Source organism: Emydura macquarii, unplaced genomic scaffold (assembly GCF_026122565.2).
Source record: "Emydura macquarii macquarii isolate MOO-44397 ecotype Brisbane River unplaced genomic scaffold, CSIRO-AGI_Emac_v2 contig_499, whole genome shotgun sequence".
NCBI lineage: Eukaryota > Metazoa > Chordata > Testudines > Chelidae > Emydura > Emydura macquarii.
The window spans coordinates 12,221,031-12,234,982 of NW_027130636.1; the positions used below are offsets into that span (position 1 = coordinate 12,221,031).

General features: G+C 38.0%; 1 protein-coding gene across 1 annotated transcript in view; it reads right to left on the minus strand.

The window, feature by feature from the left end:
* Positions 1 to 1,008: 1,008 nt before the first annotated feature.
* SPSB4 (splA/ryanodine receptor domain and SOCS box containing 4) overlaps positions 1,009 to 13,952 on the minus strand; it is a 276,718-nt gene continuing 263,774 nt past the window's right edge. Inside the window, exon 3 of the mRNA XM_067538953.1 lies at positions 1,009 to 2,276. Coding sequence (XP_067395054.1) covers positions 2,149 to 2,276 — 128 coding nt within the window. The 3' untranslated portion in view covers positions 1,009 to 2,148. The remainder of the gene's footprint in view (positions 2,277 to 13,952) is intronic.

Consider the following 13,952-nt stretch of genomic DNA (forward strand, 5'->3'; position numbering starts at 1 on the left):
TTGAAAGATAACTGAACTTTAACAGTTGTGTGTTGGCACAGTCACTAAAAGGAATGTGAACAATGGGGCTAAAGGATAAGACACTGATTCTCTGAAGTGCTTACCTCAGATAGTCTTCCGTACTGCACAAGGTCTTCCAGTCACTCTGCATCATTCTAAATTATTGTCGTTTGCACCTTGCATACAACAGACTGCCCAGCACAACTACATGTTGGCATTTGGGTGGTTTCTTATCTCCTCTTCTTATTTCTCTTCCTCCCCATGTCCTCAAACTATAACATTATTTCTATAGCACCATAGATACACATAGCACTTTAAAGGGGTCCTAAAGGGGTACTTGCAATTTAAATGGGTTAAAAACACAAAAATATCACATCAGGACATGGTGGGATGAGCTATAGGAAAGGGAGGATATTCTATAGTGACCAATGGGAGGAGCATGATTTTCCATAGAGAATACATCATACATGATACTTTTTTGTTATATTCATTTAAATTTCTATGATATTTTGGGGAATTATGATTTCAAGGTTTCATGGAAAGTTTGTGCTTTGAAGAGTGGGGCTGACTGGGAAACACAACTGGGAGACTTTTTCAAGCACAATGCACAGCAGTGGAAGAAGGTATTAAGATAAGAGCAGGAGAGGACAGAACAAAGGAATAGTTAGGCAAAAGGCTTGAACAAAGCAAAAAGTGAGTGGAGCAGGAAAAAATAAGGGAAGAGATGTAATAAGTTTTGTAATTTGCAGCCTCCCACTCTGCAAGACATATTGCAATATAGTACATAGCTGATCTAGGTGCTGTCCTAGTCACTGGGTTTGCCATGTCAGCAGCAGGGCATTGGCACTGCTAAGAAAGATGAGTCCCTCTCTCCTTCCACCCATCCAGAGCGCTGCCATAGAAACGTCACACAGAAGCAGTATTGTAAGTGCTACAGAAACTGAACTTCAAGTCTGAATGTATTGCTTCAGTTAAGTATATCTAATAGTTAATGAAAGGAGACACTGGTTTCATTTTGGACAGTAGACTTTATTAGAAATTTTCTCCTCATTCATCAGTAAATTCACATTAAAATATGCTGAAGGCAGTTTAGTCTCAACAGTCAACATCCTGCCTTCACAACAACTTCCAGTTTAAAAACTAGATAACTGATCAGGCAGATAACTTGAAACGTAAGAAAGGCAAATAGAAAGCAGCATCTTTAAAAACAGGTTGAGCCTGAAAAATGAATACATCTTGGTGGAGGCAAAAATAAATCAGTCCTTCCAAGATGGAAAACAGTTAAATGAGAACTCCACAGACGTTAAACAGATAAATAAACAATATATCACACACACATTAAAAAAGAACAAAAAGTATTTAGAGTTGGTATAACATAAAAATAATACATTTGTTCAAATACAAAAGTGACAGGCTTCTTAAAATGTGAATATCCTAAAATCTCAAGGTAATGAAAAGCTTTCTTGTTATAAACTATGCAGAACTTTGGAGGAATGAGATTTGGTCTTGAAAACATTGGACTGCATTGACTTTATTACCATATCCAATTTAATTGATCTTCCACTCTTCAGTAGCAATTTTTCTCATGTATCTTTAAATCAAGCAATACTGTTCTATACAACAACTTATTTCATATATTTTTGTCCTCTAACACATAAGGGCTGAGTACTCAAGACTCCAGATAAACTGTGATTACTCAGCACCTCTGAACATCAAGTCCTAAGATTTAGACATTATTGTGAACTTAACACAGTGTTATTTCTTTCACTAATACACAGTAACCACATTATTCAAAGGATGCTCTTCTGCATAAGGATAACTCTTGGGGGCCAGATTTTCAGCTGGTGTCTCCTGGAAGTCAATGGAGCTAAGCTGATTAGCGCCAGCTAAGGATCTGACTGGGGGAACTCAATCCTAGACACTGTCCTATAAGCAACAGATAATTTGTATATCTAGATCAAATTGATGTTTTGGAATTCTTTAGTATTCCCCATATTGTTCTGCTTCAGGTGATTCAGAAAAAAATACATATTAAAAATTAAATAACACTCAAGTGTCCACCACTAAGATTTCTATTTTGATGTAAACAATAACTTCTGCCATTTGCATTGATTTAGTCTATTGTGAGGCCAGAAGGGTTCTAAGACCTTATTGATACTGTAAATAATTTTTCAAAGACTGGGGCAAAGGTAGAGATTCTATGTCATGCAGGCGATCTCTGCCAAGAGCAAAGCGAATTGATCTTCGGCACAAATCCATTAAAGGCAGGGGTTCCGCTGAAAAATAGAAGAAAAGAATAATATAGGATTAATGTCTTGAAATCTACGTATTATTCATTATTAAAGAAGAAAATGTACATCAACATTCTCAGGGTAAAAAAGGTGGTGCTTTTTAATACAAGTGATACTGATGTAGAATCAAGATTTTAATCACATTAAATATATAGTAAAGCAAGCGTAATGTCTTTAGTTCAGTATTTTGTATCTATAAATCATGATCTAGTAATCCAGCACTATTCCCAATATTTCTGAAGTTGTAGCATAGTGGGCTTTTTTTTTTGTTACCCAAGTATTCAGGATTTCCAATAATAATACAAGATCTTATCATCTGTTAATAACACAACATTCTTCACAACTAAACTAATAGCTCCTGGTCTTTAAATACCAGCTATCTTCCTGTTTTAGGGGTGGGAATGGGTCTTAAGGCTAAATGCACTTCTCAGCAAACCCTAAAAATTGTGCCTAGCCTTTCTTTCTAGGTGTTATTGAAAGCAGAAACAGGAAATTTCATTATTTTCATTTATTATTTTTTTCCATGAACGAACAAGTTTCTTTCAGTTGATGGGTTCTTATAAAAATGCCTGTCTAGAAGCATCTGATTTTACCTTTCTAAATCTGAATTATGTGTTTATGGAAAGTGCCAGACTGACTCTTTAGCAGCACTGACAATCCAAGAGCACTGATATACAACCTCCCCAAGCTACTCCATCAGCACACTTTACTCTGACCTGCAAGAATCACATGGACACACAAGTACATAATTCAGCCTCCATATCCAAACCATTATCACCTTCTGCCAACATGGATACCTATCGTGATGGTAGCTCTTCTGTATATTTATCTGATAGGAACTGGATTGAGACCACCAATGGATTTCACAGATGCCACCAAATCTCTGCCCAGAGTTGTGAGTACACAACAACTATAGCTGAATGGATTTAGATGCTTGAAAACACACTCCTAAGTTCTTAAAACTACATGAAGTTCTTCACTACTATTGAACAAAAACAGCAATAATACCTTTTAAAACCACATTTCTACTTCTTCCCAGAAACAAAAATACTTCCACAGAAGAACGAAGTGAGTTAACTTCTCTAGAAACCAGACTGGTGACATATCATTCAGTCTACAAGTATCTGTTTCTATACAATGTCAAATTATTAGTTTTAGTGAGGTTTTTGTGTGTGTAATATACTATTCAAACCAGTGTTTCTCAACCTTTTTTGATACCAGGGACCGGCTGGCTGCCTTCCTAAATTGTGTCAGGAAGATCTCAGTGACCGGTGACGGTCCATGGACCAGTCATTGAGAAACACTGATTTAAACCTTTGAACTACTGTATGGTATGCAAAAGTAACTTACATTCAGAAAAAAATTAATTATAAAGCAAAAGATAAACATAAATTTTAAGAATTAGTTTTATACAATCAATGGGTCAAATTCTCTGCTACAGTAAGCTGATGAAGCTCCACTGACTTCCGTTGACAACTTGGAGTTTCACTCATTTACACCAGCAGAGAATATGGCCCCTAAAGTCAAATGATTAATCAAATCTTTGTAAGGTATGTCCAATGGTGAAACTTTTTGAAACGTTCTCAGGAAACACTGTTCAAGGATTTTAAAATTCTTTCATCTCTACCATCACCTTAACCACTTTCATAGGTTATGACTGGTGGCTATTATAGGGGGAAAAGCCACAGAGATTCAACAAGGCAGGTAAAAGTTCTGCAAATCAGTGATATCTCAAGTTTCTTTTACACAGAACTAAGAACATAAATCTCTGGCATCTGGGGACCAAGCCTGCATGTGTCCCCTCCCCCCAGATCTCACACGTGTCCCACACAAGGCAGGAGGAGTCCCCAGCTCCCACAAGGCAGTGCCGCCCCCCCAGCTGCCCTGCGGAGGGGGAGGACATGCTGATTACCTCCTCCTGCGTGTGACAGCGGAACCCAGCTCTGGCCCCCGTCTTACCCATCTTACCCGTCGCATGGCTCACCCACTCTAGCCCAGCACCGGCTTGGATGGGGCAGCCTCACCCCCTGGCCTGGGGGGGAGGAAGGGGCGCCAGGCTGGCCCTTCATGACACGCAGCAGGGATGGAACGCAGGAGGCTCTGAGGAGGCACCTGCTCCTGCTGCGTGTCGTGAAGGGCCAGCCTGGCACTCCCCCCCGGAGGCTGGCACCCAGGGGACTGGCAGCCTAGGTACGCGACTGCCCAGCTCCCGCCAGGTCCAGCACGCAGCGGAGAGGCAAGCTGCAGCCACCCGTCTCCCACCTGGTATGCAGCAGGGTCCCCCAAAGCGTGGGGCCTGGGGCGGTTGCTCTGATCCACCCTACCCTAGGGACGGCCCTGCTCGAATGACCCACATGGTGCTAAAACTTTACTAATTTACCGCCAAAATTTTCAAATGTATGTAAGTGATTAGCCAGTCATGGAGTTAATCCAAAACTTTATATATATAAATAAAAGAGGTTAAAATATTTCTCCATCTTCACATGGTAAATACATATCACTTCTCTTAATATATCCTACATGGGCTCTAAAACTTCAATTACCAAATAGTAATAAAAACATGTTCTCAAGTGTTTGCAGCAGCTGCCAACCTTCAAGTATTAAACATGTTTGTATAATTTGAAATCTGAAATATTTTGTCTTCTCCCTTCAGTGCTACAGCAGTTTTGAAATTTACAGCAATATTAGAGCAGATTAGGTCTAAAATGTTTTAAAAGTTTACTTTTTTTGGCTTTAAAGTAATTTAAATAAAAAATACAAACACTTACATGAAAATCATTTTCCGGCTGGGCAATGGCCTTAAACTATCAACATTATTTTTTAAAAAAAAGTCTTTTAGAGCTTTAGAAACATTTTAAAATGTGGTAAATATAAAAACATTCATAACTAGAAATGATGGTAAAAAAGATCTCAGCTTACAAAACTGCAATATCAGGTGGCTGAAAGGATGACAGCTGGTTTTAAATGTACAGTAGAACCTTAGAGTTATGAACACCAGAGTTACAAACTAAGCAGTCAATCATACACCTCATTTGGAACCAGAAGTATGGAACCAAGCAGCAGGAGACAAAAAGCAAAAGCAAATACGTACAGTACTGTGTTAAACGTAAACTACTAAAAAAATAAAGGGAAAGTTTAAAAAAGATTTGACAAGGTAAGGAAACTGTTTCTGTGCTTGTTTCATTTAAATTAAGATGGTTAAAAGCAGCAATTTTATTTGCATAGTAAAGTTTAAAAGCTGTATTAAGTCAATCTTCAGTTGTAAATTTTTAAAAGAACAAGCACAATGTTTAGTTCAGAGTTATGTACAACCTCCATTCCCGATATGTTCATAACACTGAGGTTCTACTGTATGGGTGCACTGCATATTAGAAGACAAGAATTCTGTCTCATTCACTAAATTTCTGCCACATTTATTGTCCAAGCTGCACATATCTTTTGGAAAAATAATAGTATACGATCATGCAATTAAGGACAGATTCTGGAGTCGGGCTGAGCAACATGTGATGCAATCTTGATATATAAAAGGCAGCCTATAGCTTATCTTTGCATACCCACGATCCAGAGCCCAGTTTCCAGCTGTAAATCAGAGAAGCCCTTGGGCAGCTCTAACATACGACAGCTATCAATATCCCGAAGAAGCCAAAAAGGCAGCCAGGATCTTGCACGGCATAAGAAAGTGCCATTTCTGGCATTCTTCCTGCACATGCCTCCTATATTGTCATCTGGGAAGGAACCTGAATCCTGAGGTGCTAGAGCTGTTCGGAACAACTGCCAATAACTGTTAATGACAAAAGGATTTCTTCCACACCATCTCCCACTCACACTCTTTTCATATTCAAGAAATGACTAGGTTTTTTCTAATGACATTTACTATTAAAAAAAAAATCAGTGGGCAAGAGTAAACATAGAAACTTGAAAGCAACAGTGTTTTTAGAAAGATAGTGCTTGACAATCCTTAATTGTGTGTGTTGCTACGTGCCTCGCCTATAAAATACACACATCTTCCACAGCCAAAATATTTAAGACACTAACATTCAGTATTTTAAAAAGATTTCAGTTTGCACTAGAAAGACCTTTGAGATGGTGCAAAAATATTAAACAGTGACTCTTCTAATACTGCAGGAGACAGCAGGAAAGTCATATTCAGAAGCTAGGTAGAGATTTGAGAACTCAACTATGAAAATCAGTTTTACTTTTAGAACAGGGGTTCTCAAACTTTTTTTGCTGGGACCTCCTTTGAAAATTTTTCAGGGTGTGATGAACCCCCCCAAAAAGTGAGGACCCTCCATGTTATGCCACGCCACTCTTACTTCTGTGCTGCTGATAGGGGCAGCGTTGCTTTCAGAGCTGGGCACCTGTCCAGCAGTTCTTTGGCCACCCAGCTCTGAAGGGATTGGCCTGTCAGCCACATGCATAGTTGACAGCCAGAGCTTCAGCATGCATGGGAGCTAACAGCTCGCGACTCCCTATAATAACCTAGCGACCCCCGTGAGAGGTCGTGACTCCCAGTTTGAGAACCACTCAGAACATTCTGTATTTGTCCCTGAAAAGAAAAGTGTGTGACACCAAGGATAGAAATGAATTGTGATTCCCTCACAGCCTCATGTACATTAATTAGAGTGTTGTGGTAACTAGAATATAAATACATTTGCAGGCCTACCACCTAATCATTAATTTTTCATTTTTGTTTATACCTCCTTTGCATATTTTTTGCATTTGAAGTGGCCAGCTCTGGTAGTGAGTTTGGAACAATATAAGCTCTCAAAGCAGAATCTGTGGGCAAGAATTACACTGAAGATTTATCAACTCTAGTAGTGTCCTATCAATTAACAAAATGAATCGGCTAAGATGAAATATAAAATTGTAAAGAAAACATGAGGCACAAGAATAGCTTTTTCAGTTTCTTAGGCTGATTAGGAATTTAATACAAAGTGAGATATCTCAGTGCAATGTGGCAAACTTTCCACAGGAAACCTAAGGTTTCCTTCCAGGCTCTAGCAGCTGATTCCATTAATGTATGATGGTGAGCCTGCTTCCGAAGTCCTGTCATGTTTCTGAATGTATTTGCATCTCTTCCTCATATTGAGGTTTATTACAAAAGCGCTACACCTAACGGCATCATTTCAGCAGCTGACAGATGAGGGAAAACTATTTTTCCACTAAGACAGAGCATCTTGTCCCTTTCCTTTCTCTCTTCTCAGTTCCATGTTACAACTCAAATTAGACAGCCTCATTTTTGCAACAGCATTCAAAAAGTAGGCTAATCTAATGATGGCACAAAGTAAAAATAAATAAAAATAAGTTATTCCTTTCACTCTTCCTCCCAAACAGTAAGTGTATCTAAAACACAGTCCCCATGGGGAATAAAACCTATGTCTGTTTATAAGCCTTTCCTTCAACTATCTCATTATAGACCACTGTATATAAACCAGCAAGTGACACACTGAGATAGGAAAAAGTAATGGTCATGCCACTCATTCAGCACCCTAGACTTGTAAAAACAAGTGGGGAAGACATCAGCCTTGTTTAAATTGTAATTTAATGTGTGATGTGAAAACAGGTACAATGCTATCCATACATACACATGCCTATTTAATACCTGTTTTCACAACACATGTATACAGTTAATTACCTGTTTGGCACAGTAATAGGAATTCTTTAGGCCAAGAAATATGCTTTAAAAATGAAGATAGCGCACCTTAGTCACCATAGAACACGAAGAAATATTACTATTCACAGAAGTTTTGGGGACACCTGAAAAAGTGAACCACATTTAGTGTGTGCAATTCACTTGCCAAATGGAACTTAATTCATTTGATGAAGAATTTTGCAAGATATAATAATGTGCAACGTTTCTTGCATAACACAACGTCTTTACTCTTGCATGACTTTACATTAGTAAGAAGTAACCATTCATCTATGAAAAGTCTTTTTGTTTTAAGCTGGAATTTCCAACAGGGCCACAGAAGTCAACACAAAATTTAAAGCTGGCTGAAAAATGGGATTTTGTGTGTGTGAAAATGGTCTTTTTTTCATTAAAAAATACAAAATTAGAAAATTTTCAACAGGTCAACTCAGAATACAGAATCATTTCAAGTTAGGGTGGCTATTTTTGGCTTGAAAAGTGTTAGTGACAAAGGTGTTCTATATCCAGGGACATTTGACTTGTGTTATCCATAAACCTGTTCCAACTGATTTATCCAATGTACTGTACAAGTCAGTTAAGAAATAATAATAAAATACAGAAAAATACAGTTACTGGACAGAGATGCAAACACATATACATTGTGAAATAAGTATGACATCCCCTGGACCTGAAACTTGCTGTCTTAGTAATAGCACTGGAAGATTGGACCACCATCTAATAAATGAGGTAACTCCTGAAAAATCTTCTTGTCTATGCCAAAATTTACATTAGTTGGCAATGGAAATCCCTAGGAACACAAACAATGCAAGAATGGAGAAAGGAAACATCTCACTGCAAAACTAATGGAAGTCTAATGCACAAAATCTGGAAAACTAGGAAAATATCTGGTGCCCTTGTTCAGATCTTAGCTTTTCTACATAGATTTCTGAATTATTGCTTGCAACATTTCATGCGTGTAATTAATTCCTCCTCTCTCCCCAGCCTGGCTAAATACTTGCCAGCATCCCTCAGGTTTCTGTCCTCATCCTCTTCTCCCTCGTCAAACGTTACCTCAGATGCCATCATGATTAATCTTTATATGGATGATGTCAAAAATCTAACACTTTATGCCAAACATTTCAACCTCCGTCCATTCACACAGAAAAAAAGTTGTCAGGCTTTCTTTATATATCATGATGCAACAAAAAAGGGGAACACAATCTCAATTTTTAATTATATTTATAAGTCACCTTTAAAAATAAATTTAAGGCCAAAAAGGACCATTAGATGATCAGTCTGATCTAATGTATATCAGGTCATTAAATTGTACCTAGCTACCTCTGTATTGAGCCTAATAACTTGGGTATGAGGAAAGCAAATCTTCCAGAAAGGAATCCCATCTCAATTTGAAGACATCAAAAGATGGAGAATCCCATCACTTCCCTGAGCTGTTTGTTCCAATGGTTAATGGTCACCCTCGTTACAATTTTGTGCCTTATTTCTCATTTGAATTTGTCTGCCTTAAGCTTCCAGCCATTGGTTCTGGTTACGTCTTTCTCCACTAGATTAGAGAGCCCATTAATATCTGTATTTTTGCCCCATACAAGTATTTCTTTATACACTGGAATCAAGTCACTTCTTAATCTTCTTTTAGATGGACTGAGCTTTTTAATCCTCTGACTGCAAGGCATTTTCTCCAGCCCTCAAATCCTTTTTGTGGCTCTTTTCTATGCCCTGCCCAGTTTTTCAACATCCTTTTTCAAGTATGGACAACGGAAGTGACACTGTATTCTAGTATCAGTCTTATCAATACCATATACAGATATCATAAAATTAACTCCCTACTTCTGCTTATTATTGCCTTGTTTATACATCCCACCCTTCTTGCCACAGCATCATACCGGGAGTTCATGTTCAGTTGCTTGCCCACTATGACACCCCCCCCCCCGAATCCTTTTCTCAGAAACTGGTTTCCGGGAAACATTCCCCCATTCTGTAGGAATGGTCTGCGTTTATTCCTATAGATATAACTTTGCATTTGGCTTTATACAAACATATTTTGTTTACACACATTTTAACTACCATTCAATTATAACATTAAATATATGTAGACAAGATAGTGGCTTTCTGCTCAACTCTTCCTTCTCACGTTTAACTATTGTTTTACTTCCGCACAGCCATACAGCACCAAATTCTACTCCCAGTTATACTGGTACAATTCCGCTGACATAATTAGAGCTGCACTAATATAACTGAAGGGAAAATGTAGCCCACTGCATTCTTTGGCTGTTATTAAGGGAGTACAGATTCTCCATTATATAGTCTACAGAAAGGAAATGGCAAATACTTTTTTTAAGAATGCAGATTATGATCAGTCATAAAAACAAAATATGACTCTACCAACTAACAGCACTCAGATGTTGGGCAGTGTGCCAGCACAAGGGCAGTCAAATATTTTTTCTGTACACATCAGTAAGCTATGTAGTAACAGATTCTACCTTCTTTCTATCATAGTTGGCTATATAAAATATATTAGAACATTACATTTTTACACAATTTGAGTAAGCGTTTTAGAAGAATTGTATCTATGTCAATGTGTGTGCAACGTAAACAAAACACGTCAGTGTTTCTTCTACACACACTATTGCATATCTGACCTTGGTTCTTTAAAGTTTTGTGCTCCTAGTAAGCTACTGTTATCCCTTTCCTAACATGTTGTCTTCAACAGTCATGAATTATATACCATTCAACTTTTGTAACATGAACTGAACTCTGTGCCTGCTTAGAACACACACGCATACTTTTGCATCCCCCCCATCCTACTCCCCCCCCCAGTCTCTCCACATACAAGCAGCTGGGAGCTATTGTGTTCTGTCTTGAAAAGACTAATGGGTGACAGATGGCAAGGTCTTATCAGCTAAAACTGATAAAATAGTCACTTTAGTGTCTCCAGCATTTATCTACCAGGGCAGATAAAGTTTAATATAGTACCATACAATTTATACCTTATTTTTTGGCAGAGGAAAAAATTAAACATTAATAATTTAATCACTGTTTAAAATTTAAATTGGGTAGTATTTAAAGGAGCTACAATGCTGAAGAAAACAGCAATGAAGCAACAGGCTCTGCAGTCAAGACATTAATCCCCATCTGCATTATTTTAAAGGGAGGAAAAGACTGGAAAAGCAGAATGGAGAAATGCAAAATATAAAGCTGCATATCATTAGCACTTTTTAGAAAGTATGTGTCATTTTGAGATCGAGTAAGAGCTCCCAGTAATCTCCTTCTTGCTCACACTAGTACTCACATGAGGAAGGAATTTTAGGACTGGATCCTAAGATTTTAGACCCCAATTCAGGAAAGTGTATCTATTCAGGAAAACACTTAAGCATGTGTTTAAATCCCACTGTTGGACTTGAGCACAGACTTATGTCTTTTCATATAGTAGGGTTTCAATTGCCCACATCCAGATGCCCATTATGAGGAAGCTATCCTGGTTGTCAGGTTGAGGTGGAATATATTACATCAGACAAGACAATTGTGACATATGTCCACATTATAGTAATTTAACTCAATAGATCATCTACATTTTGGGGAAAAGCTGTACATTTAATAATATAATTACATTCTGCATTGCTGTAGCAACTTCCTTCCAAAGACCTAAAGCTACTTTACAAATATTAATTCAGCCTGAACACCCTTGTATTGCAGGGAAGTAGTATTGATTTTACTGATGAAGTAATGGAGGCAAAAAAAGGTTAATCAACTTGCACAGGGTCACACAGGAAGTCTATGGTAGATCCATAAACCAAGGTCCCTGAACTGTGCTCTGTGGACCACCAGTGATACAAACAGCACTTGCCTATCATCCATAGAGAAGTGGATGGTCTAATGTAAGGCTCTCCTTGTTTCCCGATAAGAGAAACCAAACAGATGGGATTGAGGAAATTAAATTAAGAGCCAAAGGAGACAGTGTGATGCACTTCTTCCAGAAATAGGCAAAATATATTGCTGTAAAGACAGTTATAACTTTATGAATATTCTCCTGTTATTACTTTATTGTATCTTGTTACTACTATTGTATAAGCAATTACTGTAATTGCCCTAGAGATGCCATGTGATCATGAACAGGAGAGAAGATAAACCATTAAAGAATCTCAGGTTTGAGTTGTGGTCCACACCACGGAAAGGTTTGAGAATCCCTGCTCTGGAATATAACTCATGTTTCTTGTCTCCCAGATCTGTACCTTAACCAAAAGGCTCTACTTTTTTCCCCTTAAAACAGGGAAGTTTTAAGATTAAACAAGAGTTTCTTAGCAGGGGTTAGGAGACAATCTATTAAATCTCTACCTGATGCTAAATCCAATTTCTTGCAATCTCCAAAAGAAAAGAGAAAAAAATCAGATATCAAACAAAGTGATAGGGAATTCAGTATACTAGCTGATGTAACCAAAAACCAGGCCTGAAAAATTAGATACTGTAACTACAAAACAGGCAGAGCTGAAAGATGTGGGAAGGAAAATAATTTTGACATTCTATTGCATTCTGAAATGGTTCATAGCGGATGCATAATGAGGCAAGCAATGAACTGCTAATGTTTTCATATGACTGTGAGACTACTGGTCAGCCTTGACAAAGGCTGGCTATACAAACAACTGGCATGGGAAATGGGGGAAAGAGGAGGGAATTTCTTCTTAGAATACTTCACCCTCTGCTCCTAGGCTTTTCTGTGCTATATGAGAAAATACACTTTTTTTAAAAAATGAGAAAAACAATCTGCACCAGCTTTAATTGAATCTATAAAAATGATAAGATTTAAAACTCTTCGCTCTATGGGCTGCTGGAACACACCCTCCCAATGTACTGAGCAACAACTCTTTGCCGTCGGTGTTTTTAACCATAGAAACTATGTCACTTAAAACCACCATTTCAGAGGGTCCAAACAATCTCCATAGAGCCTGAATCTCAGGCCAGATGCATGAAGACAGATTGAGAGAGTGATGTTAGTAAAGAGCATCTTTAGATGCTTCTTTATTGGGATTGCAATTTTTTTCTCATTTTTTTTTCCTGAATACAGTGTTCACTTCAAGGTACTTGGATCTTTTAGGATTCATGCTCTAGAAGCAGAATAATCTGTACGATCTCAGATTGCTCATTTTTATGTCATTGAACCTATATATATAAAAACAGCCCCTTCCACTGAATAAGCAGAATAGTGAGGAACAAAATTCCTTGTTGGGCCTCTCTTAATGGCAATTTTCTTATAATAAATCTAAGGCACAGGCAAAGATAGGCAAAGAGGCTGAACATTCATGCACTGGCTATCTTGAAGAGTTCTACTTTCGTATGTTCAGGGCACCTATTTGAAATCTTTACTCATAGAAATGTCAGACTGGAACAGACCTCGGTAAACCATTTAATCCAGTACTCTGCACTAGAGCCAGGGTTAATTATTATTTAGACCATCTGTGATAGGTGTTTGTCTAATCTGTTCCTAAAAACCTCCAATGACAGAGATTCCACAACTTCTCCAGGTAATTTGCTCCAGTGTTTAGCTGCCCTTTCACTTAGAAAGTTTTTCCTAATATCTAACCTAAATCTCCCTTGCTGCACTTTAAATGGTGAAGGAGAACAATTTATCACCCTCCTTAATACAGGAAAACAGAAGAAGGACATGAAGAACTATATAATTTTCCACTGAATTATTAAAAACAAACCCTAAATGCTATCCAAAGGGACCCGTTGGATTTTTGGGGTAACTGTTATTGTATTAAGTATCAAGCTGGTACAGTATCTCACCACATGACCACCTGTCATTGAGAACCACCACCTACATGCAAGTAGATAACGATGAATTATTTTAGCAGATCAGTTGCCTCAAAAGACTAAGTGGGTTCTCAGTGCAAGTTACAAGCAGCAGCAAAATATGTTATGTACATATATATGATCCCCAGCAGAATGACAGGGAGAGAGCAGGGAGAGCAGAGACTTGTTTTCTATTTGAAAGGTTTTAATTTAGTTATTTCTCTCAT